Source organism: Pleurodeles waltl, chromosome 7 (assembly GCF_031143425.1).
Source record: "Pleurodeles waltl isolate 20211129_DDA chromosome 7, aPleWal1.hap1.20221129, whole genome shotgun sequence".
In the NCBI taxonomy this organism is placed as follows: domain Eukaryota; kingdom Metazoa; phylum Chordata; class Amphibia; order Caudata; family Salamandridae; genus Pleurodeles; species Pleurodeles waltl.
Window position 1 is genome coordinate 1,023,129,646 of NC_090446.1, and position 24,262 is coordinate 1,023,153,907.

General features: G+C 44.3%; 1 protein-coding gene across 2 annotated transcripts in view; it reads left to right on the forward strand.

The window, feature by feature from the left end:
* ABCA5 (ATP binding cassette subfamily A member 5) overlaps nt 1-24,262 on the forward strand; it is a 1,006,180-nt gene that overhangs the window by 777,567 nt on the left and 204,351 nt on the right. For both annotated transcript variants that reach the window (XM_069199839.1, XM_069199840.1), the window contains exon 29: nt 22,452-22,572. In XM_069199839.1, the coding sequence (XP_069055940.1) occupies nt 22,452-22,572 (121 nt within the window). The remainder of the gene's footprint in view (nt 1-22,451; nt 22,573-24,262) is intronic.

Genomic DNA, 24,262 nt, shown 5'->3' on the forward strand with positions numbered 1-24,262 from the left:
CACGGTAGGCCATGAGCACTTTCAGTTCACTGTGCTCCCCTTTGTCCTTACCAGCGCGCCTCAGGTGCTCACCAAAGTGATGGCGGTGGTTGCTGCAAATCTGCGGAGATTAGGCATTTCATTCTTCCCCTTTCTCGACGACTGGCTGTTCAAGGTGGGCTCGCCCCAGGCTGTCGCCTCCCACCTCCAGACTTTGGAGTACGTACTGCATTCACTGGGTGTTCACTATCAGCATGCCAAAGTCACACCTAACTTCCTTTTAGACTCTTCCTTTCATCAGAGCTGTTCACAGTACTGTTTCAGGCTCATTTTCCTGAGTGGTGAGTCCAGTATATTCAGGCTATGATACAGATGTTTCAGCCTCTATCCTGGATTTCAGTGAGACTGGCTCTGAGGCTTCTGGGCCTCATGGCTTACTGCTGATGACACCTGCAGGATGACATATATGGGCTCTGCAGTGGAACCAGAAGTTCCGGTGGGCACAGCATCAGTCGAATCTCTGACAAATTCCAGATCTTAGAGGGAACTGCAAAAGATTTGCAGTTGTGGTTAACAAATCGTGATTGAGTCAGAGGCAGATCCCTTCCCCTTCCCCAACCATATTTGACAGTACTGACAGATGTGTCACTCCTCGGATGGGGTGGGCATCTGGGAGAGATGGAGATCAGAGGCATCTGGTCTCTGGCAGAATCCGGTCTCCATATCAACCTGTTGGAGCTCCGTGCAAACCGCCTAGCATTAAACGCATTTCTTCCCTCTATCGAGGGAAAGATGATGCAGGTGATTACAAACAACACCATTGGCATGTGGTACTGCAACAAGCAGGATGGGGTCATGACCCGTCAAGAAACTGCGCCTCTGGACATGGCTGGAACAGCAAGGCACATCCCTGGTGCTTCAACATCTGTCAAAATCTCTGAACGCCAGGCAGGACAAACTCAGACGAAAATGTCTAGCGGATCACGAATGGCTTCTCCATCCGGAGGTGGTGCATTGTCTCGTTCAGCAGTGGGGAGAGCCTTGGTTAGATCTTTTTGCCTCCGCAGAGAAGCGCAAGATCAGCAATTTTGCACATTGGAGTTTCCAAGGCGGCAGTAGCTCAGAGACACTTTCATCTCTAATGGAACTCAGGCCTCCTGTACGTCTTACCTCAGATGCCACTTTTGCCCAGAGTTCTCAAGAAGATCAAGAATGACCATGCTCAAGTAATCCTTGTGGCTCAGGACTAGGCATGGAGAGTCTGGTATCGCGAGCTGCTGTGCACTGTCTCCTCAAGAGGTTCTTCTGTCGCATCAGGGGAGGGTTCTGCACCTTCTTGTGTGGAGATTAAGCAGTGACAGTTGACATTTTTTAACTTCCTCCCAAAGTCTGTCATCTAATCTTGGCAGCCAGGTATCCCTCCACCAACATAGTATACACCTGTTGTTGTAAAAAATGTGTGGCATGGTGCACAGACAAGTCTGTTGACACCCTTGCTGCCCCTTTTGTTTACCTTATCACTGGCCCAGCAGGGCTCTGCTATGGGCATTCTTAAAGGTTATTTGTCTGATATTTCTCCTTTTTGGGGTTGCCTGATCAACCTTCTTTGTTTAACTCCCCTATGGTACCTAGGTTCCTCAAAGGTCTTACACTTCTTTTTCTTCCGTTCCCATTCATTATACCCCAATGGGATCAGAATTTTGACATTCCTGATGTGCGCTTGTTTCAAGCCTCTCCACAGTTGTCCTCTCAGGCTTTGCACCTTGAAAACAGCCTTTCTTGTGGCCATTACAACTGCCTGCAGGGTGAGTGAGCTGCAGGCATTGTCATCTAAGCCTCTCTACCTATCCATTTATCCTGACAAAGTGCTGCTTTGCACTAGGGCCTTGTTTCTGCCCTAAGTGGTTACACCTTTTCATGTAGGCCAATCCATGAGCTTGCCTACTGTTTACGCTCCACCACATCCTTCTAAGGAAGAGGAGAGACTCCACTGCCTGGACCCAAAAGGAGTGTTGGAGTTCTACCTTGATCATACAAAAGAGTGGATGATCAACTCTGTTGGGTATGTGGCTGCGAAGAAAGGTCGGGCAGTGCAGAAGCGGACCATATCCAGATAGGTCATTCTCTGTATTAAGATCTGCTAAGCGCTGGCCAAGAAGTGACTACCTGAGGGTTTGCATGCTCATCCTACCTGAGCTTAAGCATCGACCATTGCGATAGCATCCTGAGTTCCAATCCTTGACATCTGCCTTGCAACAACATGGGCTTCTCTGCACACGTTTACCAAACACTACTGCCTGGACAGTCTGGTCAGTAGGGACAGGCCCTTTACCCATTCGGTCCTGCAGGACTTTATAATATGAACTTGGTTCGCAGGCCTACCTCCGGGGGATGGTATTGCTTCAATCAATCAATCAATCAATCAGTGCTTGTATAGTGCAACTACTCACTCGTTAGGATCTCAAGGCGCAGGGGGGGAGTGTAGCGTTTATCGGTGTAGTGGTTCTTAAAAAGCAATGTCTTCAGTTCCTTCATGAACCTGAGGAGGGAGGTGCTTTGTCTGATGTGGAGAGGGAGGGCGTGCAGGCGGTGGCTGCAAGGTAGGAAAAGGAGTGTTCTTTCTGTTCTGGTTTTCCTGATGCAGGGTACTTCTTTGAGAGAGAGCTGGGCGGAGCGTAGGGTCCTGTGGGGTATATGGAGGTTGAGTAAGTGGTTCAGGTAGGCTGCTTCAGTGTTGTAGAGGGCTTTGTGTGTGTGGGTGAGGATCTTGAAGGTGATTCTTTCTCTATGGGAAGCCAGTGCAGTGTACGGAGGTGTTGCGAGATGTGGCAGTGTCGAGGTAGGTCAAAGACCAGTTTGGCGGCGACGTTTTGAATGTTTTGTAGTTTATGGGTGAGTTTCTTCTTGATTCTGGCATAGAGTGTGTTGCCATGGTCCAGTCTGCTGGTGATGAGGGCGTGTGTGATGGTCTTTCTATGTTCGAGGGGTATCCACTTGAAGGACTTGCATAAGAAGCGGAGGGTGCGGAAGCAGGTGAAGGTGACTGCATTGGTTTAAGGGTTCATGCTGAGGTTGAGTCAGGACGATTCCAAGGTTGTAGGCTTGGCTGGTGGGTGGGTTTCCGAGGGTGGGTGGCCACCATGAGTCGTTCCATGCATTGGGTTGAGGGCCCATGATGAGTACTTCTGGTTTGTTTGCGTTGAGTTGAAGGTAGCTGGTTCTCATCCAGGTGGCGACTGCTTCAATGCCTTTGTGGAAGTTTTGTCTTGCTTTGTTGGGTACGTTGGAGAAGATGAGTTGGGTGTTATTCGCGTAGGCGATGATGTTGATTCCGTAGCTTCTGATGAGGGTGGCTAGCAGGGCTATGTAGACGTTAAACAGCATGGGGCTGGGGAGGATCCCTGGGGCACTCCGCAGGTAGTGGCTGTGGGGTCTGCGAGGAAGGGGGTGAGTCTCACTCTTTGAGTTCTGGCAGAGAGGAAGCTTTAAATCCAGTCCAGGGCCTTGTCTCTGATGCCGGCTTGGGTATCTCCTCAAAGGTAAGGAATCTGCAATTAGAAGTCCAGCCCGGCACAACATCCAGCTCCACAACCAAAGACACCATTCCGAACCCCTACGCTGGTACTGATGTCATTAACACCGGAAACTGAGTTGATAGTTCTGTTGGACTCCGAAACACAACTGAGTCCACACCAATATACCCATTTGGAGGCAGAACCATATCCTTATGATCACCTCAGTTCCAGAATTCTGAATTACCCTTAAGACAGGGCTGTTCGAATAAGCCTCTGGGACCTGCAAGCATCTGGATATCCTATTGGGTGATTAGCAGTACTTAATAAATCCTGATTGGTTGATTGATTGATGATGACAATGCTGTTGATGACAAGACTGATGATCTTTCTGATGATGGCAACCTTTTTGAAGACCTACCACAGACTGGTAGCTTAGACACCTCAGCAGATACTAGCCTTTCTTCTCGAAACCCAGTCATGGCAACAGAGGAGTCCTCCTTCGCAACAGTGATCTGGAGAGCAAGGAAGGGCCCAGACCTCATTCTCCAAACAATAGAAGTTGAGACGAATGCCCTTATAGAGGTCCTCAACATGGAACAAATTAGTCAAGAACCTCCATTACCTTTTAATGAGGCCCTAACTGATATACTGATGTGCACATGGGTGTAGCCAGGATCTTGTCTTTCAGTGAATAAACAGGTGGCAGAGCGACATAGGCCCACTCCCGGGGATCCTGATTTCATTCTCCAGCACGCCACCCCAGAAAGCTTTGTAGTGAAGGCATCCATGAGCTGTCTGAACCCCAATGCATTCCCCACTACTTCCCCTGGCAGGGAGTCAGAACAGATAGGCACAGTTGCAAAATGGGTGTTCCCTTCTACCATCCTTAACCTCAGATAAGAGTACCAATAAAGGCAATGTCAGTACATGCCTCAGCAACAACAGGTTTCTCAGTCCTTTCGGGCAAAAGGCTGGGGAGCAAGCTGTCAGCATTTAGCCTCTCCTCGGTTTGCATTCTTTGAATTTCTTCTCCTGAACAGACAAGTTAAAAATTCTCACATCATCCCACTTTCTTTCTGTCTGGATCCACGAGACTGTATGGCAGCACTGGATTTCCACACCCCTCTCTTGTGGTCCCATTAACACTACATGTGGTTTCAGGGAGGCCAAGAGCATGTTCAGTTCACTGTGCTCCCCTTTGGCCTTACCAGTGCGCCTTGAGTGTTCAGTAGGTGATATTTCAAACATGACTTGGGTCTCCTTAAGAGCGGCTCCGATGCTTTTGGCCCTCTTGGCCATTTGCATCCTGCTCATGGACATGTCAGGTGGCACATGCAGGCTCAGCAGTGGGAGCACCGAGTGGACTTATCATGGTCCATCAAATTGTTGGAGGAGACTACGAAAGCCCCACAGTGGTGACAGCTCGACTGCAACTGGACCAGTGGCAGTCCCCTCCCCCTACCTCACCCAGAGGAAACAGTTGTGATGGATATATAATTGTTGGGTTGGGGGAGTCCACCTCAGAGAGGTGGAGATCAGAGAAGTCTGGTCTCCAGTGGAAGTTCACCTCAACATCAACCTACTGGAATTGCGAGCAATTTGCTTGCCACTGAGTGCGCTCCTCCCGACTATCTAGGGGAACAGGTGCAAGTGCTCACCGACGACATTACCCCCATGTGGTATTGCAAAGTAACAGGACAGTGTGGGATCTGGAGGCCTTTGCCAAGGGACCCTGCATCTCTGGAAGTGTCTGAATGTTCAGGGTATTTTCCTGATTGCCCAGCACTTAGCAAAGTCTTTAAATGCCAGGGCAGACAAAGTCAGAGGTGGTACATTGCTTATTCCAGCAGTGGGGAGAACAATGGCTCAACCTATTCACCACTGCAGTGAACACACAGCTACCAGAATTTTGCTTGTTGGAGTTCCCATGGTAGTACTTCCTCTGTACCATCTTTTGTCTCAACTGGGTTTTGGGACTCCTACATGCGTTTCCACCCCTACCTCTCCTGCCCAGAGTGCTAAAAAGAAAGACCGGGCCCAAGTTATTAGGGGCTCTGGAGTAGTCAAAGGGAACGTTGTACCCAGAACTTCTGGCCATGAACATTTATCCTCCGATCAGGCTGCCCCTTAAGGAGATCCTCCTGCCACAGCAGCAGGGCCGGATCCTACATCCAGACCTGAACTACTTACTCCCTTGTGTGGATATTGAACAGCAACAGTTCATGGATATTGCTGTGAGGTGGTTGGTGTCATATTGGCAGCCAGGTGTCTATTGACCAAAACTGTGGATAGAGGAAGCTGAGAAAAGTGTGTTGTCTGGTGTTCCCGGTGATATCCAATCCTTGGAAGCAAAATTATCTGACATCTCGTTAGCTTGTCTATCTTTAGCCCAGTGAGGCCTTGCTGTGGAAGGAGTTATGAGTTATCTTTCAGCCCATTCAGCATTTTTGCACTTGCCAGATCAGCCATCACTTCTCAAGTTACCTACTGTCATGCGCTTCTTGAAAGGGCTGATTCGCATGTTCCTGCCAACTCCTTTTTAATGCTGTTTTGGGACCTTAATTTGGTTGTCACTTACATTATGTGCATTCCCTTTGAACCAATGTGTAATAAGGACGATTCTCAAGGATTACAAATTCCATTGGTTTCTTTATTAAAATAAAGAATATCCATCCCATCGACACAGGCACGTACACAAGCTCTGATGTCTCCAACCGCTTCCTTCTCCAATCCACTCCGCCTCCCTGAGGATAGTAGAATCCTCTTACATTCTAACTCTCAAATGATGCACAGCATACATTTCTCTCCAGATACTACACACCTTCCCCCCAAAAAATATGTTAAGCAACATAGAACCTAAAAACTATGAGCCTTATGATAACAAAATATGATGCTAAGTGAACCACAAAAGAACACAACTAAATAAGAGAATAAACATTAGAAGAATTAGGAAACTTTCTTCTTGGAGATCACATCACGATTGAGATTCCATATCCTCCCATCATTAATTTTGACAGCATTTTTAAACAGCTTAGTGACTACAAAAGGACCCAAAAATGTATTCCCACTCTCACTTAGAGTGGGTTTCTTAATCAAAACTTCATCTCCCACATTCACTCTGACAGTACTTGCGCCCCCCCTTTTTTTTAAATCAAAATACACTTTCCTTTTCTCCATGCGAACCTTTTCACAACCTCTGTCATACTCCTCATAAGACCAGGAAACTGCTTTGATTTTGTCCCCAGACAGCCATCCTGGAGCTAACACGGTGTTTCCCTTTCTACCTCTGAACAATTCAAAAGGGACTGCTCCATTGGTGGAATGCGGAGTAAATCGGTATGCCACTAGAAAGTCTTTTAAACCTTCTTTCCAATTTCTCCCAGCAGCTAACTCTAGTTGCACACATTCCTACACACACTTGTTAAACCTTACTACAGTTCCATTCACTTCAGCATTGTACAAGGAACATAACTTATGCTTGATCCCCAGTCTCCTAAAATATTCTTCCATTTCCTTGGAGACAATGGACCTCGGACCATTATCTGTCAAAATAGAATTAGGAAACCCTTCTCGAGCAAAAATTTCTTCTAGCAGCCCAATTATCCTCATTGTTTAAAGCTGCTGACCACCCCAATTTCAGCCCACCTGGAGAACTGATCCACCAAAACCAAAATGTAATTGCTTGCCGCTTTTCCATGAATAGGTCCTACAATATCCATTGCAACTACATCCCACGGTCTGCTTGGTAAACTCCTGACACACATAGACGGTACTCTCATTTTATATATCTTGTCACTATTACAGCAATCAGGGCATTCTCTGATTACCCCCTCTTTACTCAAATCCACTCCTGGCCACCAATAGTTGAGACGGATTCTAGATTTTGTTTTGCTCATAACTTGGTGTCCCGCATGTCCCAACTGAATAATTCTGTCAGTCAAGACACTTGGAACTACAAATCTTGCTCCCCGAAACAATAACTCATCAGACACAGATAATTCATCTCTTACTTTCCAGAATCCTCTAAATGCTTCATCACTCTTCAAATCAGCATCCCAGGAATTTTTGAGAGAATGACACATTGTAACACAGAATCACCAGCAACTGCCTTCACCCACTCATCCTGTTCAATAATCCCTTCCGTGACACTACACACACTAAATGCATCTTCCTGACAATTGTTCAAGTTTTCCTCTGATTCAGAAGTGAGTCTTGATAAACAATCTGCAGTCTTGTTTCAAGCTCCTGGCACATAAAACAATTTGAAGTAAAAATATTGAAGATTAACAACCCATCTACTGATCCTACTCGAGACCTGGTCAAGTCCCTTTTTCATGAAGACTTCCACTAGAGGTTTGTGGTCAGGGTAAACATGGAACTCCCTTCCCCAAACAAAATTCCTGAATTTATTGATAGCCCAAGATACTGCTAAAGCCTCTCTCTCGATAGTTGAGTAATTGATCTCTGCTCCTCATAACGTTCGTGAATTGTACACCAGCGATTTCAACTCCTGACCATTACCCACTTGTAACAAAACAGCTCCCAAACCTTTGGTGCTGGCATCCGTCATGATTACACAAAATATTTTTGGATCAAACAATTTAAAACTCCCCATATTGGACAACTCTTCCTTAATACTTCCAAACTCCCTTTCACACACATGTTTTCTTTCCGCCATCGGGTTCAGACGTGTTCCTCTTCGCTCCGTGTTTCGGTTTGGAAAGTTAGTTAAATCTCTGACAATTCAACAGTATTGTTTGCGTTCGGTATCGGGTTAGTTAATGCAGATCGACACCGATTTCAAGAAGAGCTCCGGTAGCCCTTCGGGGCTTCTACCCCCGACGGGGCCTGGTCGGCCCGACCACGTGCGTCTTCAAGGCTCATGGAACGGACCCCATTCTGCTTCTGCCCCGAATGCCTTAACAAGTATCCGTACACAGATCAACACCTGGTCTGTAATTTGTGTTTGTCCCCCGAACACAAAGAGGATACTTGCGAGGCCTGTCTGGCATTTCAGTCGAAGAAAACGCTACAGGACCGGAGAGCACGAAGGCTTCAAATGGCATCGGCGCCATCAGGGCACCACAACATCGAGGAAGAAGAGACTTTCTCCATTGCTGACTCGGACTCAGGCGAGCCCGAAACAGAACAGATGCCGAAAACCGTGAGTAAATCAGCCCTGGCCAAAACTCACGCAAAAATCATGAAGGCCCAGGGGACGCCGCCGCCAGCAGGCCATGGCTCAACCCATAAAATCGGTGACCGTCCATCGGTACCGAAAAAGGGCACACACGTGTCGAAGTCATCCGACTCAGGTCGAGATACCGGCACAGAACATACTCGACACCGAGACCCTAGTTCCGACCAAACTCGACATCGAGATACCGGCACCGAGATAAGTCGGCACCAAGAGATCGGAACACCGAAACGTAAAAAAGTGGCTTCGGAGCCGAAAAAGACTGTAGAAAAGGTTTCGGTACCGAAACATCCAGCTTCGGAGCAGAAAACAAGCTCCTACTCCGAGGAGCAAGGCCTTTCAGCACAACTGCAAGGCCATAAATTTGGACAAGAACTAGAAGCAGGGGAGCCAGATTATACACAAAGTAGGCTCTATATTCAAAAGGATACAGGGAAGATAAGAACTCTCCCTCCTATAAGAATGAAAAGGAAACTTGCTTTCCAAGACAAAGAAAAACGACTACAAGCAAAAGTGGCAAAAGCAGTAACTCCACCTCACTCTTCGCCACAACCGTCGCCACACCACTCACCGCAACTGTCACCAATTGCAACACCCCCAATGATGCAATCTCCAACACACACAGGGATGAGCCAGGATGACCCAGATGCATGGGATCTCTATGATGCGCCTGTATCAGACAATAGTCCTGACTGCTACCCAGCAAGGCCGTCACCACCTGAAGACAGTACAGCCTACACGCAGGTGGTGTCCAGAGCAGCGGCTTTTCCCAATGTGGCACTGCACGCTGAACACATTGAGGATGACTTTTTATTTAATACTTTGTCGTCGACACACAGTCAGTACCAAAGTCTCCCGATGTTACCAGGGATGCTGAAACACGCAAAACAAGTATTTCAAGAACCCGTCAAAGGCCGAGCCTTCACACCTAGGGTGGAGAAAAAGTACGAGCCTCCCCCTACAGACCCCGTGTACATCACACAACAACTGACACCTGACTCAGTAGTAGTGGGCGCAGCACGAAAAAGGGCTAATTCACACACCTCTGGAGATGCACCACCACCCGACAAAGAAAGTCGAAAGTTTGATGCAGCGGGAAAGAGAGTTGCAGCACAAGCGGCCAATCAATGGCGCATTGCCAATTCACAAGCTTTATTGTCAAGATATGACAGAGCTCATTGGGATGAAATGCAACACTTCATAGAACATCTGCCCAAGGAGTTCCAAAAGCGTGCACAACAAGTGGTGGAAGAGGACCAAAGTATCTCAAACAACCAGATACGATCGGCGATGGATGTAGCGGACACAGCGGCAAGAACTGTGAATACAGCGGTCACTATTCGGAGACACGCATGGCTACGCACCTCCGGGTTTAAACCAGAGATCCAGCAGGCTGTGCTTAATATGCCTTTTAATGGACAGCAGTTGTTTGGGCCGGAGGTGGACACAGCTATAGAAAAGCTGAAGAAGGACACTGATACGGCCAAGGCCATGGGCGCGCTCTACTCCCCACAGAGCAGAGGCACATTTAGGAAGACACAATTCAGAGGGGGGTTTCGGGCCCAAAGCACAGAACCCACAACCTCACAAACCAGACCCACATACCAGGCCCAGTATCAAAGAGGAGGATTTCGGGGACAATACAGAGGCGGACAGTTCCCTAAAACTAGGGGAAAGTTCCAAAGCCCAAAGACCCCTCAAACTAAACAGTGACGTCACTGTCACAAATCCCCAACACATAACACCAGTGGGGGGGAGACTCACAGATTATTACCAGAATTGGGAGGAAATAACAACAGACTCGTGGGTCCTAGCCATTATCCAACATGGTTATTGCATAGAATTCCTACAATTACCACCAAATGTGCCTCCAAGAACACAGAACATGTCCAAACAGCACTTAGATCTATTAGAAATAGAAGTTCAAGCATTGTTACAAAAAGACGCAATAGAACTTGTACCCAACCATCAAAAAGGAACAGGTGTTTATTCCCTGTATTTTCTAATACCCAAAAAGGACAAAACTCTGAGACCCATCTTAGATCTCAGAACACTAAATCTTTACATCAAATCAGATCACTTTTACATGGTGACACTTCAAGACGTAATCCCCTTGCTCAAACAACAAGACTACATGTCAACTTTAGATCTCAAGGATGCGTACTTCCATATACCCAAACATCCTTCAAACAGGAAATACTTAAGGTTTGTAATCCAAGGAGTACATTACCAGTTCAAAGTGTTACCATTCAGGATAACAACAGCACCAAGGGTATTTACAAAATGCCTTGCAGTAGTAGTGGCACATATCAGAAGACAGCACATACACGTATTCCCGTTTCTGGACGATTGGTTAACCAAAACCAACACTCAAGAACAGTGTTTTCAACACACAAAATAGGTCATAGAAACCCTTCACAAACTGGGTTTCTCACTAAACTACCAAAAATCACACCTACAGCCGTGTCAAATACAACAATACTTAGGAGCAACAATCAACTCAAAAAATGGGATTGCCACTCCGAGTCCACAAAGGGTACAAGCATTCCAAAACGTAATACAAAGCATGCACCGAAACCAGAAGTATCAGGTAAAATTAGTGATGAAACTACTAGGCATGATGTCCCCATGCATAGCCATTGTCCCAAACGCAAGATTACACATGCAACCCTTGGAACAGTGCCTAGCAACACAATGGACACAAGCACAGGGTCAACTACAAGATCTAGTGTTGATAGACCGCCAAACACACACCTCGCTACAATGGTGGAATCATGTAAATTTAAATCAAGGGCGGCCTTTCCAGGACCCAGTGCCTCAATACGTGATCACAACAGATGCTTCCATGGTAGGGTGGGGAGCACACCTCAACCAACACAGCATCCAGGGACAATGGGACACTCAGCAGAAACAACTTCACATAAATCACCTAGAACTACTAGCAGTGTTTCTAGCGTTGAAAGCATTTCAACCGCTAATAGCCCACAAACACATTCTTGTCAAAACAGACAACATGACAACAATGTATTACTTAAACAAACAGGGAGGCACACACTCATCACAACTGTGTCTCTTAGCACAGAAGATTTGGCATTGGGAGATTCACAATCACATTCGCCTAATAGCGCAATATATCCCAGGAATTCAAAACCAGTTGGCCGACAATCTCAGTCGAGATCACCAACAGATCCACGAATGGGAGATTCATCCACAGATACTACAAACCTACTTCCAAAACTGGGGAACGCCGCAAATAGACCTATTCGCAACAAAAGAAAATGCAAAATGCCAAAACTTCGCATCCAGGTACCCACAGCCTCACTCCAAGGGCAATGCGTTATGGATGAGTTGGTCAGGGATATTTGCTTACGCTTTTCCCCGTCTCCCACTCCTTCTGTATCTAGTAAACAAATTGAGTCAAAACAAACTCAAACTAATACTAATAGCACCAACTTGGGCACGACAACCTTGGTACACAACACTACTAGACCTGTCAGTAGTGCCTCATATCAAACTACCAAACAGACCAGATCTGTTAACTCAACACAAACAGCAGATCAGACACCCGAATCCAGCATCGCTCAATCTAGCTATCTGGCTCCTGAAATCTTAGAATTCGGACACCTAGACCTTACCCAAGAATGTATGGAGGTCATCAAACAGGCTAGAAAGCCTACTACAAGACATTGCTATGCAAATAAATGGAAACGATTTGTTTATTACTGTCATAATAATCAAATTCAACCATTACATACGTCCGCTAAAAACATTGTAAGCTACTTACTACACTTACAAAAATCTAACTTAGCTTTTTCAGCCATTAAAATACATCTCACAGCAATTTCTGCTCATCTACAAATTACACATTCAACTTCACTATTTAGAATCCCAGTCATAAAAGCATTTATGGAGGGTCTAAAAAGGATCATTCCACCAAGAACACCACCAGTTCCTTCGTGGAACCTCAATATTGTATTAACGCGACTCATGGGTCCACCATTCGAACCCATGCACTCTTGTGAAATGCAATTAACTTGGAAAGTAGCCTTCCTAATAGCTATCACATCTCTCAGAAGAGTAAGTGAAATACAAGCCTTTACCATACAGGAACCCTTTATACAAATACACAAACATAAAGTGGTTCTACGCACAAATCCAAAAATGTTGCCAAAAGTTACATCACCGTTCCACTTAAACCAAACTTTGGAACTCCCAGTGTTTTTTCCACAACCAGACTCTGTAGCTGAAAGAGCATTACACACATTAGACATAAAAAGAGCTCTATTGTACTACATTGATAAAACTAAACAGTTTCGCAAAACAATTGTTTGTAGCTTACCAAAAACCTCATACAGGGAATCCAATATCCAAACAAGGCATTGCCAGATGGATAGTTAAATGTATTCAAACCTGTTATGTTAAAGCTAAAAGAGAACTGCCTATTACACCAAAGGCACACTCCACTAGAAAGAAAGGCGCCACAATGGCCTTTCTAGGAAATATACCAATGACAGATATCTGTAAGGCAGCCACATGGTCTACACCTCATACATTCACTAAACATTACTGCGTGGGTGTGTTAACAACACAACAAGCCACAGTAGGACAAGCAGTACTAAGAACATTATTTCAAACAACTTCAACTCCTACAGGCTAAACCTCCGCTTTTGGGGACATAACTGCTTACTAGTCTATGCACAGCATGTGTATCTGCAGCTACACATGCCATTGAACGGAAAATGTCACTTACCCAGTGTACATCTGTTTGTGGCATGAGATGCTGCAGATTCACATGCGCCCTCCCACCTCCCCGGGAGCCTGTAGCCGTTATAAGTTGATTAAAGTTAAACTTGTACATTTGTAAATTTGTAAATATAACACTTTTAGTCACATTATGTACATACATACTTACTCCATTGCATGGACACTATTACTATATACACAACTCCTACCTCTCCCTCTGCGGGGAAAACAATCTAAGATGGAGTCGACGCCCGTGCGCAATGGAGCCGAAATGGGAGGAGTCCCTCGATCTTGTGACTCGAAAAGACTTCTTCGAACAAAAACAACTCGTAACACTCCGAGCCCAACACTAGATGGCGGGATACGCACAGCATGTGAATCTGCAGCGTCTCATGCCACGAACAGATGTACACTGGATAAGTGACATTTTCCATATATATATATATATATATATATATATATATATATTACCTAGTCTCTAGGTAGTTATAGTTAGGACCATGTTTCCATAGAAAAAGCGTTTTCTGACTTGCCTGACCGCAGGGGAGTTCTGGAGGGCTCTCTCGCAGTCCCAGATAGCCCATAAGGGTTTAAAAAACAGAAAAGGATTAGCTCAGTGTGAAGGTCGCAGACATTCACACTGAGCATTGAGGGTTCGAGACCAGCTGGACTCGTTTCCCTCTTTTTTTTTTTTTTATTATATAAAGTACAAGTTCTTATATTTTTATATAAACGACAGATACATTTTTTATTTTAAATTCTACACAAATATCTCATTCTAAGTATACCAGAAATCAAAGCCTAAAAAACTCTCTAACTTTCTCCCTCCCTCTCACTTTCTTTCTCTCTCTGTCTCTCTTTTAATCAATTTCCCCCACTCACACACCCACTCCGACTCTTGTGCACTCACAGCCCCAGTCAGACCCTCATGCACCCACTCGTAGACCCACTTAGACAGTTACGCACCCACTCACTCACCCACTCAGACTGTCACACACCCACTCTCAGACCCAATGACACCCTCATGCACCAACTCACAGACCTGCTCACATACTAACACACCCACTAAAACACAGATGTACGCACTATGATTCGCAGACATACACTCTGAGAGACACTCTCAACCCCACATACAGCCTCTCACACTATTCTCACACCCAGTGAGGCCACGGCCAACTTCCACTGTACACGACCAAAAGGCCATGTGCATCATGGGTTTGTGTGGGTAAGGAAGTTGGCTGCAGGTACCTGGGGCAGGCCAGCCCTTGTGGGCAAGCCCTACTGGCACACTGGCAAAGGCTGTGCATGGTGCAAGGTAGGGTGTTTACAGGGGGTTGACCTCAGGGCCTGGTTGCAGGCCAGGCCCTGTTGCCAACAATCCCTGCGCATGGAAGAAGGCCATGCACAGCGTTGGTTGGATTAACGTATAGTAATAAAAATTACTATACGTTAAAGAAAAAACACAGAAATTCACTGAAAAAAACAAAGGTTACAAAAACGTTATAGTTAGGTTCTGAATTTACTCGTACAAAACCATAGAAATTCAGCAGCTTAGAATCAAGTGTTTTAAGTTGGAATGAGAACACACTCATATGCTAATGCACAACAGAACTCCGAATGTGTTGTAATCCATATATTATACATTTTGCCATTTGATGAACATCCCAGAATAACTTACCATAGAAACAAATCATTGAATGATGTTCTTAGTTACAATCGTATTGAGGAAAGCAGTGGCATTGATACTGCTGAGAAAGTAGCATTATTTTTTGTGCATTAAATGTAAGGCTGGCAAAAACAATGAAAATATTTTTTAATTTACAATCCGATAGTATTTGTGAATTTAAATTTAGGAATTATTTAACATACATTAAAGAGCAATTTGACATAGTCGTCAACAATACCTGGTTGCCAGACATTTCTAAGATACACACTAATAAAAAGGGATAATTTACAATTCTCTGCAATTGATAGAACTGGAAACAGTATAAGAGATGGCAAAAGAGTGGGTTGTTTACGCAGACTTGAATCCAAATGTATTGTGGATATCCATACTTTAATCCCAAATGGGTTGAATTTGGATGAGGAAATAGAGGTACATATAGGAGGATGATTGTATTCTGTTTCTAATATTCTCTTAGCTGATTATGAAATGTAGAGGCTTTAGTATAGTAACTCATGGACACTTTTGTATTGCTATTGTTTTTATTATATATAATTTGTCCTTACTCAGGTTCACATGGTGATATTGGCACATCAGACCAGGGAGCTCTTTTGAGCTAAGATATTTAGCAGATATGATTTTTGTATTGTTCATACAATGTGTTTCTTAATGAAAAACATACTTGTATTGATGTCTTACATAACTCTTGAAATAACTAGGGTTTTGTAATAATGGCCTAATGGAGTGCGATTGACCTTCACACATCAGTATTCACCACCTGAATGTGATCTCTCAAGCATGGTCGTAGATTTTCTCTTATATCCATCACATATGAATGGTTAATGAGACCACTGTGGGTTACATTAATTGTGTTCCTTGGGTCACGTCATTTATTGGATATGGGTTTGTATTGATCATACAACTGTGCTTGGAAATGTATTGCATTGATTGTTTATGTAGCCTCTAAACAAAATTAAGGTGTTGTGTCAATAGCCCACTGGGGCGGGATCAGCTACATTTATCTGTCTTTCTTAATTCTATAATATTTTTCAGAAACCATCATTCGATAATAATCTTGTGCTATATAACTTTATGCAGGTTGGAATTTATCCCATTTCCATATGAATGCCAAACATATAGTTTGAGCTTAAATTATTGTTTGATATATTATGTTTGTATATTTTATATATCATCAGTGTTAAAGATGATAATACAACTCATTGATGTTACAACACATTTGGAGTTACGTTATGCTTTAGCATGTGACTTTATTGCCATTCCCACTTGAAACACGAACATTGTTTTGTTTTGTTCACGAAGAGGGCAGGATAGTTCCCTTTGTCCATGGTAATCATATTTTGTATATATAATGCATTTTGTACTGTACCACTTTTAGACATGTGAGAAAGGTCACAGCTGAAAATGCGTCGAGTGGGAGCTGTCAATAAACCATAGTCAATACTCAAAGGTGTCTGCGACTGTTCTTTTATTTTATTTCAAAGAACTGTGGAGTGTATTATAGAGGGCCACCCGGGCCCACAGTTGCAGAATGGCACTGCAATTGATCGGTGGATACAGGAAAGTCTACATCTGATATTTATATATATATATATATATATATATATATATATATATATAGATGATATATATATAGATGATATATGTATTTTTTAAATCACAGCAACCATCAGGCATGCAATTATATAATTACAAATGTGTAGAAAAATTGAAATATACAGTTGACAAAACCTTATACAGCCCCTCTCAAAAATTCCTAACAAGGATTATCACACTGAAAATCTTCTACTTTGAGGGTTTGTCACAACCAATGACAAATAATAAACCCCTTGCCTACTATTGTACCCTCTGAGATTTCAAGTAACACAGCACATGTTTATGGCCTGTCCACCATTTAAGTCATTTTGGCTTAAAATGCTTTTAAAAAATAAACAAGCCAATTATCCTGCCTAAGTCATAATGCTTTAATAAAAAAAAAATCAGGGCTATGACTTCTTACATACCTTTTACCGGTGAACCATTCAGGCCTATAACTTTGGTCATTGACATGTCACCATAGCCAGATAAAGACTACTGTTTTGAGCGTAATCTTTCCAACAAGGCAACCATCAATCCATTCCCAGAATTGCGATTGTAAACAGAATTACAGACTGCAAAATAAAATACTAGGTCTCTTAGGTCTCAAGGAATATCATAGTGCAAATGTTTTGTCCCTGTAGTTTGTTAGATGGAGTAACCAACACTAAAGCCCTTGCCTACTAGAGTAACCTTCAAGAGTCCATGTAACAAAATACTTCTCTCCAGATCTTATTAGATTGCTAACATAGCACCTTTAAATGCCTATTGACTTTAACATATCCTTTTAAACAAGCCCAATCCACTCACCTTATTGTATCTCTTCATAATAAACTGATATAGCTCAGTTACAGGCTTTCCACCGTAAGCAACAAAGCCCTGCTGTATTGAATGGCAGCTTCCACACGTAGCACCCTGACAAGAACAAACCCTATGATTATCTAGGAGAAATTGTTTAATAGCATCACAGAGGCATTTGTGTGACCTTCCTGGGCAATATCCATCCCTATCAGTGTCATGTGTGTGACTGAAACTTCAAACATAATAGCTTTTTATTTAAAGAGCCTTGCTCAAGCAGCTGGATAAACGAATGTAAGCAGCATGCCTGTTGAAGCAGACAGCTTTTGACAAACCTAAAGCTGTGCTCAGATGAAGCATCATCTGAGCAGAACTACAATCCCTCTTTGTAGTATTCCTGAAAGCTCTTTTTTTCATCACAAAAAGTTTGGCAACAGCTGCCTTATCAAACCAGAACTAAAACGGTGTTCTGAGGACTGCACGGGTGGTGGATGATATTCTACTGTGTATGTATAGAGAGAGAGCATCCATGACAGAGAACCTTACCTTAAGCACCTTGGAAGCCGCTGCTGGCTTAAGAAACTGGGAGAAATTGAGAAACAGCAAGCGAGATTGGTTTGGTAATGATGTGAGCAAAGCCAAGCCTTAAGTGCAGATCCCTCTTCAAACTATAGCCTTTACATTAAATTTTGAATTTGCACCACTTGGTGCCAAAATTTCTGTTTTCTCTAGTTAAATGAAATACTTTTGATGCAATGACACTGATTTCTGATGGATACTTCTAACGTCAGATTCTGCACCTTTAGTGTGTTACCAGGCTCCACTGGATCCGACGGATGTCAACACATTGCTCCAGCTCTCCGGTAGCTGACATCGTGCGGCTCTGCGCCAACTTGATTCCGCACTGAAGTGACAACAGAGCGGAACATAAGCGACCCTCCTGTGCGCTGACAATTATTATTTCTTTCTGTGCCTTATTATGCAGGTCTGAAGCTCGCTCCCAAGATTTTCCTTGTCTAGTTTTTTTTGCTTAAAAGTTCTTTCTTATGGCGAGCAAGGGAAGTAAGTCCCCTCCTAAAATGACAGATTTCAAGCCTTGTATGAACAGTTGCAAACAGATGTCTGTAACAGATCCCTACGAGGTGTGCCTCTGGTGTTTTTGTTTCAAGTTCTGCAATGAGTGCACCCTTATGAACCCTAAAGCGATTTGGGAACACAGACCCTAGCTATACATCACTGAACCCGCAAAGAAGCCTTTAAAATCCCACTCACCATTGAAGTTAAGTGAGCAGATCCATTCTCTCTCTCACAGACGATCCATGACAGGTCGTCGAGGTCCAAGTCTTTAGGTAAGTTGAAATCGAAGCAGAAGCATAAGAAGACCAGGTGAAGTTTTTCTTAGTCCCAACACTCTCAACCTGAGAAATTGCTAGGACATCCAGGTGCCTCGCATTCTAGGCCATTCTGCAATCAATTCAGAGCACCCTAGGTTTCTGAGCCCATCAGCAATGCTTGCAACAGATGGAGGCCCTTAGAGAGGCCATATTGTGATTGTCAACTTTTGGTACCCTTCCTGTTACCTCCTGAATGCTTTTGAGTCCTAGGATCCACAGAGGCCTCCAGCCAGAATACCACTAGTAGATCTTCCCTTGGCACTATCTATGCCTCCAGGATTCACTTAAGGTTCCACTCCGACACCAAAGCTCACTTCCATTCCCATACCAAAGTCCACCAGCCCCTGCTACAGCGACACAAGCACAAATACCACTAGCAACAGAGGATGCTACCATTTCTATTGTCCTGAGTGAGCCAAATCCATCTAATCTTGAACTAAGGTTTCTTCTCCACACGTTGCCACTGCACCTAGCCCCAGTTCATTCCAACTCAGACAGTACCTTGCCTTCATCTCAGAGTCACACCACATCGCTCCAACAGCATTTTTGTTCATAGATTAATCAGAGCCAACCAGCCTTTGGGGATGACAATGGTAATGAGGTAGAGTATTTCCCTTAGTAATATGATGTTGACAATTGTACTCTGTATTAGCAGCACACCAGTGGGTTCAACACTTCCCCAAACATTGGATTGTGGTCTACCCCATACCATCAGCAGAAGAGAGTGCCTCCTTTGCTATAATGATGTGTGGCAAAGGTTGTGAAGGTCAAAACTAATGTCCTCACTGAGGTTTTGAAACTTCAAAAAAGCCACCATTAACATTTAATGAGGCCCTGACTGACAATATGGGCACCTGTTCTAAGTCCTGTTTCTGCCCTCCAGTGAACTGGCACATTGCCAGTTGCCAGAGACTGGTAGGAGGCCTCCTTGATTGTTTTGACACAGCACCAGACACCAGAGAATTTGGTAGTTCAAGTTCCCACCAGTCTGATGAACTCTAATTCTTTCCCCTCACCTGACAGAGTTGAAACATCTAGAGACTTTTGGGAAACAGATTTTTTCCCTCGACAAGCATAGCCCTATTGTCAGTCTCCATAGCAGCAGTTTGTTGGGGGGATATACCCATCCTATGGAGGACATGGTTCAATCAATCAGGATAGGTTATCCAGGCACTTGCAGGTCCTGGCGGCTTATTCAAACAGCCAGGTCTTGAGGGCCCTTTGGAATTCTGGAAGTGAAGTGATGGTCCGCAAGGTGTGTGGGGAGGATGTTCCAAGTTTTTGCTGCAATGTGAGAGAAGGAGCATCCTCCTCTTCTGCTGCGGTAGACGTGGGAAGTATGGGCAAGTGAAAGGGAGGCAGAGCATAGTCTTCTCAATGGTTGGTGGAAGTTCAGGCGGTGGTTAATGCACGTTGGTCCTTGGTTGTGTAGAGCCTTGTGTGCATGGGCCAGCAGCTCTTCTGTACGGGGAGCCAGTGGAGTTGCCTGAGGTGGGCTGTGATGTGGGTTGACAAGATCTTGCTGGCAATCCCCAAAGAATTTCTGGCTAAATGGCTCAAACCATCCAGGACGGTCTGGACACCACAAAGTTCAACATCCGCTCAGGGCTGCACACTGTTCACTGATTCGGCAGAGCAGCTGGCACCCGAATGGCCCTTCTGTGGCATGCTTGGATGAGATCCACTGGGGATGTGCAAGCCTCTTTAATGGAAATATGTTGTTTGATAGTTCTTGCCTGTTAGATGATAAGGCCATTTAGGTGTTGGAAAACGTCAAAGAAATCTGAGCCTTGGCGTGCTGCCTAGGCCTATCTAACCGTACAAGACAGTATCCATATCAGTTGCTCCAGTTTTGAGGCTACTCCGGAGTCTTGGCCTACTGCCCTCTCCAAGATCTAACACCACACCAATAGGTGCCATAGTCCTTTCAGGGTTAGGGATCAAGTTGGAAACACCCAGGCGTTAAAGGGCAGTAAACGTCCTAGCCCGTTACCACACCAGCATCCACCCCCAGGACTTTAGTGGCACACAATCGCCCTCTGGGAGACAGGGTCAGATTTTTCCTCCATAGATGGCAAAATATATCAACCAACAGTTTTGTTAATTTTATTGCTGACCCAGTAAGGATTTGCTCTGGGCACCAATAAAGATTATTTGTTGTCTCTTTCAACCTTTTTGTCTTTACAGGACCAGCCATTCTTATTCCAAGCACCTGTTATGATGAGGTTTTCAAAAGGCTTGACTAGTTTATTTCCTCCCAAACCCTTTGTGATGCTGCAGTGGGATGTTATGTTGGTCATCCATTTTCTCATGTGCATGCCATTGAAGCCCATGCACAGCCGTCTACTATATCTCCTGACTGTAGTTTTTGGTTGACTTGACCTTGTCTTGGCATGTGAATAAACTTAGTGCAGTCACATTGTGCCACCTTTTTCCCAGGAAAGTGATACTGCGGACCAGGGCAGTCTTTTTGCCTAGTGTTCATGTTGGACAATCCATAACTCTTCCAACGTTCTTTGCCCTGCGTCACCCTTTAAAAGAGCAGGGAAGACTCCACTGGCTGTTCCGTAAATGAGCTTTAAGCTTTTATATCGATTACACCAGGGTTCATTGTTTGGGTGATCAGATCTGTATGGGGTTCTCAGGGGTACAAAATGGAAGGCAATGCAAAAAAAATTCTTTGTCATGGTGGATAGTCCTCTGCGTAACGATCAGATACACACTGGGCACAAAATAACCTACATAAGGGCCACAACGTTTACCACTGCGCTGGACCACAGAGTGCCTGTACTTGACATCTGTCAGTCTGCAATGTAGGCGTCAGTGCATATGTTCACAAAACACTACTGCCTTGACAGCAAACTCTGATGGTAAGAGAATTTCACTTGTCGTTTAGGACTTTCTAATCTGAGCTGCTCCACAGTCCCATCACCTTGAGAAATATTGATGTGTTATCCATTCTAAAGGTGAAGACTCTTAGTTAGAAGAATCCATCATTAGGACAAGTTACTTGCCTTAGATTATCCATCAGAAAGAGCATTACCTAACTGCAGATTCCTCACCACCTTCCCTTCTCCCCATACTGTGGAATGACCTCCTTTCTAATTTAAAAAGGTCCCACTATAGGAATAGTCACACTAATGTTACTGATTATTGTTGGGCTCGGAGGACGTAGACAGAGTCAAGGATAAAACTTACATGCAGGTGTGGAGCTTTCTTTTGGCTCTGTTGTCAGTTCCGGGTGAAATAAAATCAGTGCAGAGCCACACAATGACATCTACCAGCATGCTAGAGCAATGCTGTTTAAATCTTCCAGATCCAGTCAGGCAGCTGGGGATATTCCAAAGGTGAGGATTCTGCAGTTAGATAGAGGATCCACCAGAAATAGTGTTACTGAACACATGTAACTTGTTTATGTCTTCCTTTGTACTGTGTGATTTCTAAATAATAATTATGCTTTTGATGTGCATTAAGGAATAAAAGAGGAAGAGAGGAAGAATCTTCCAGTGCCCTGTTCACTATTATAGGATATAAGTTCCAATCATCCTGCCTTTTCTTCCCTCTTTTAGAACCTGTACTAAGAAGACAAAGCCATTGCGATTTTCTGAAGTACCAAATGATGAAGATGATGACGTCCAAGCAGAAAGGGCAAGGGTTGGTGAGATGATCACATGCAAAAACTGTGAAGAGGTAATCCTCATATTATGTTTGATGTAAATAGGCATTGAATAGAGAGAGTGGTAGCTGCTTATGTAAATTGACTTGCTGTGAATGTCTGTGTTTATGTTAACTATATGGGGTGGTTGGCTTGGAGCTGGCTGTTGAAGTAGGTTCAGTTTGCATTAACCCCCTAGCTTATTCTTCTGGAGCAGTGCTGACAGAGCTGAGAGGTCGCAGGGATGAGGAACAGACATGGCTCTAAGAAGGCTGTTTGCAGAATGTAAGAGGAGGCAGCAGTGAGACACACATATGTGCTAATGATTTTGTTTGCATGTAGCGACCAACTGTGCACAAAGGCCTGAAGCCAGCTTTTAGTTAACTAACTATGCACCCCTGCTCTTGCTTTCATCCCTCCCCTTGGGCCATTGTATGCCACAGCAGAATGCAGTATGGGATGAGCATGATTGATGGGGATGATAACATTGATCTTGGGAGCCCACGTCCCAATCCTGCCAAGAGTATATTTCTGCTCTAGCACTCATGAATTGGGACGCCAGATGAGCTGGGTTCCGTAGTAGAGACATTAATAATTTTTGTTTTCTCTGTCACATCCTTTCCTGCATTCCACAGTTCGGTAGCACTGCATCTTGCATGTATTTAGCAGAACAAGTATATAATGGCTTGACACCACCACACTGCTTCTAGAACAGATTTACAGTGGTAAATCACTGTTTGGGCAGGGAATAGTATAAGGCAGGGGGGGTTATGATCCCTCTTCCACAAACAGTGGAAGTGGTTGACGATTTGTTGGCAGTAAGAGATGGTTGAGGAAGAAGGACCTAGGTTCATGGAGTTATTCTGCCCTGAGAAAGGATTGCAGCCTTTTGGTGTTTCCATCCCACTCCACGGATGTAGCCTCAGTGTACAGATTTTAGTTTCTGCAATGGATGGATGTAGGAGGCTGGACTGGCTTGTAGTGAGTACCAAGGGGCACTTGCACCTTGCACCAGGTCCAGTTATCCCTTATTAGTGTATAGGGTGTCTAGCAGCTTAGGCTGATAGATAATGGTAGCTTAGCAGAGCTGCTCAGGCTGAACTAGGAGACGTGTGAAGCTACTACAGTACCACTTAGTGTCATATGCACAATATCATAAGAAAACACAATACACAGTTATACTAAAAATAAAGGTACTTTATTTTTATGACAATATGCCAAAGTATCTTAGAGTGTACCCTCAGTGAGAGGATAGGAAATATACACAAGATATATATACACACTAGCAAAAATATGCAGTATAGTCTTAGAAAACAGTGCAAACAATGTATAGTTACAATAGGATGCAATGGGGAAACATAGGGATAGGGGCAACACAAACCATATACTCCAAAAGTGGAATGCGAACCACGAATGGACCCCAAACCTATGTGACCTTGTAGAGGGTCGCTGGGACTATTAGAAAATAGTGAGAGTTAGAAAAATAACCCTCCCCAAGACCCTGAAAAGTGAGTGCAAAGTGCACTAAAGTTCCCCTAAGGACAAAGAAGTCGTGTTAGAGGAATAATGCAGGAAAGACACAAACCAGCAATGCAACAACTGTGGATTTCCAATCTAGGGTACCTGTGGAACAAGGGGACCAAGTCCAAAAGTCACAAGCAAGTCGGAGATGGGCAGATGCCCAGGAAATGCCAGCTGCGGGTGCAAAGAAGCTTCTACTGGACA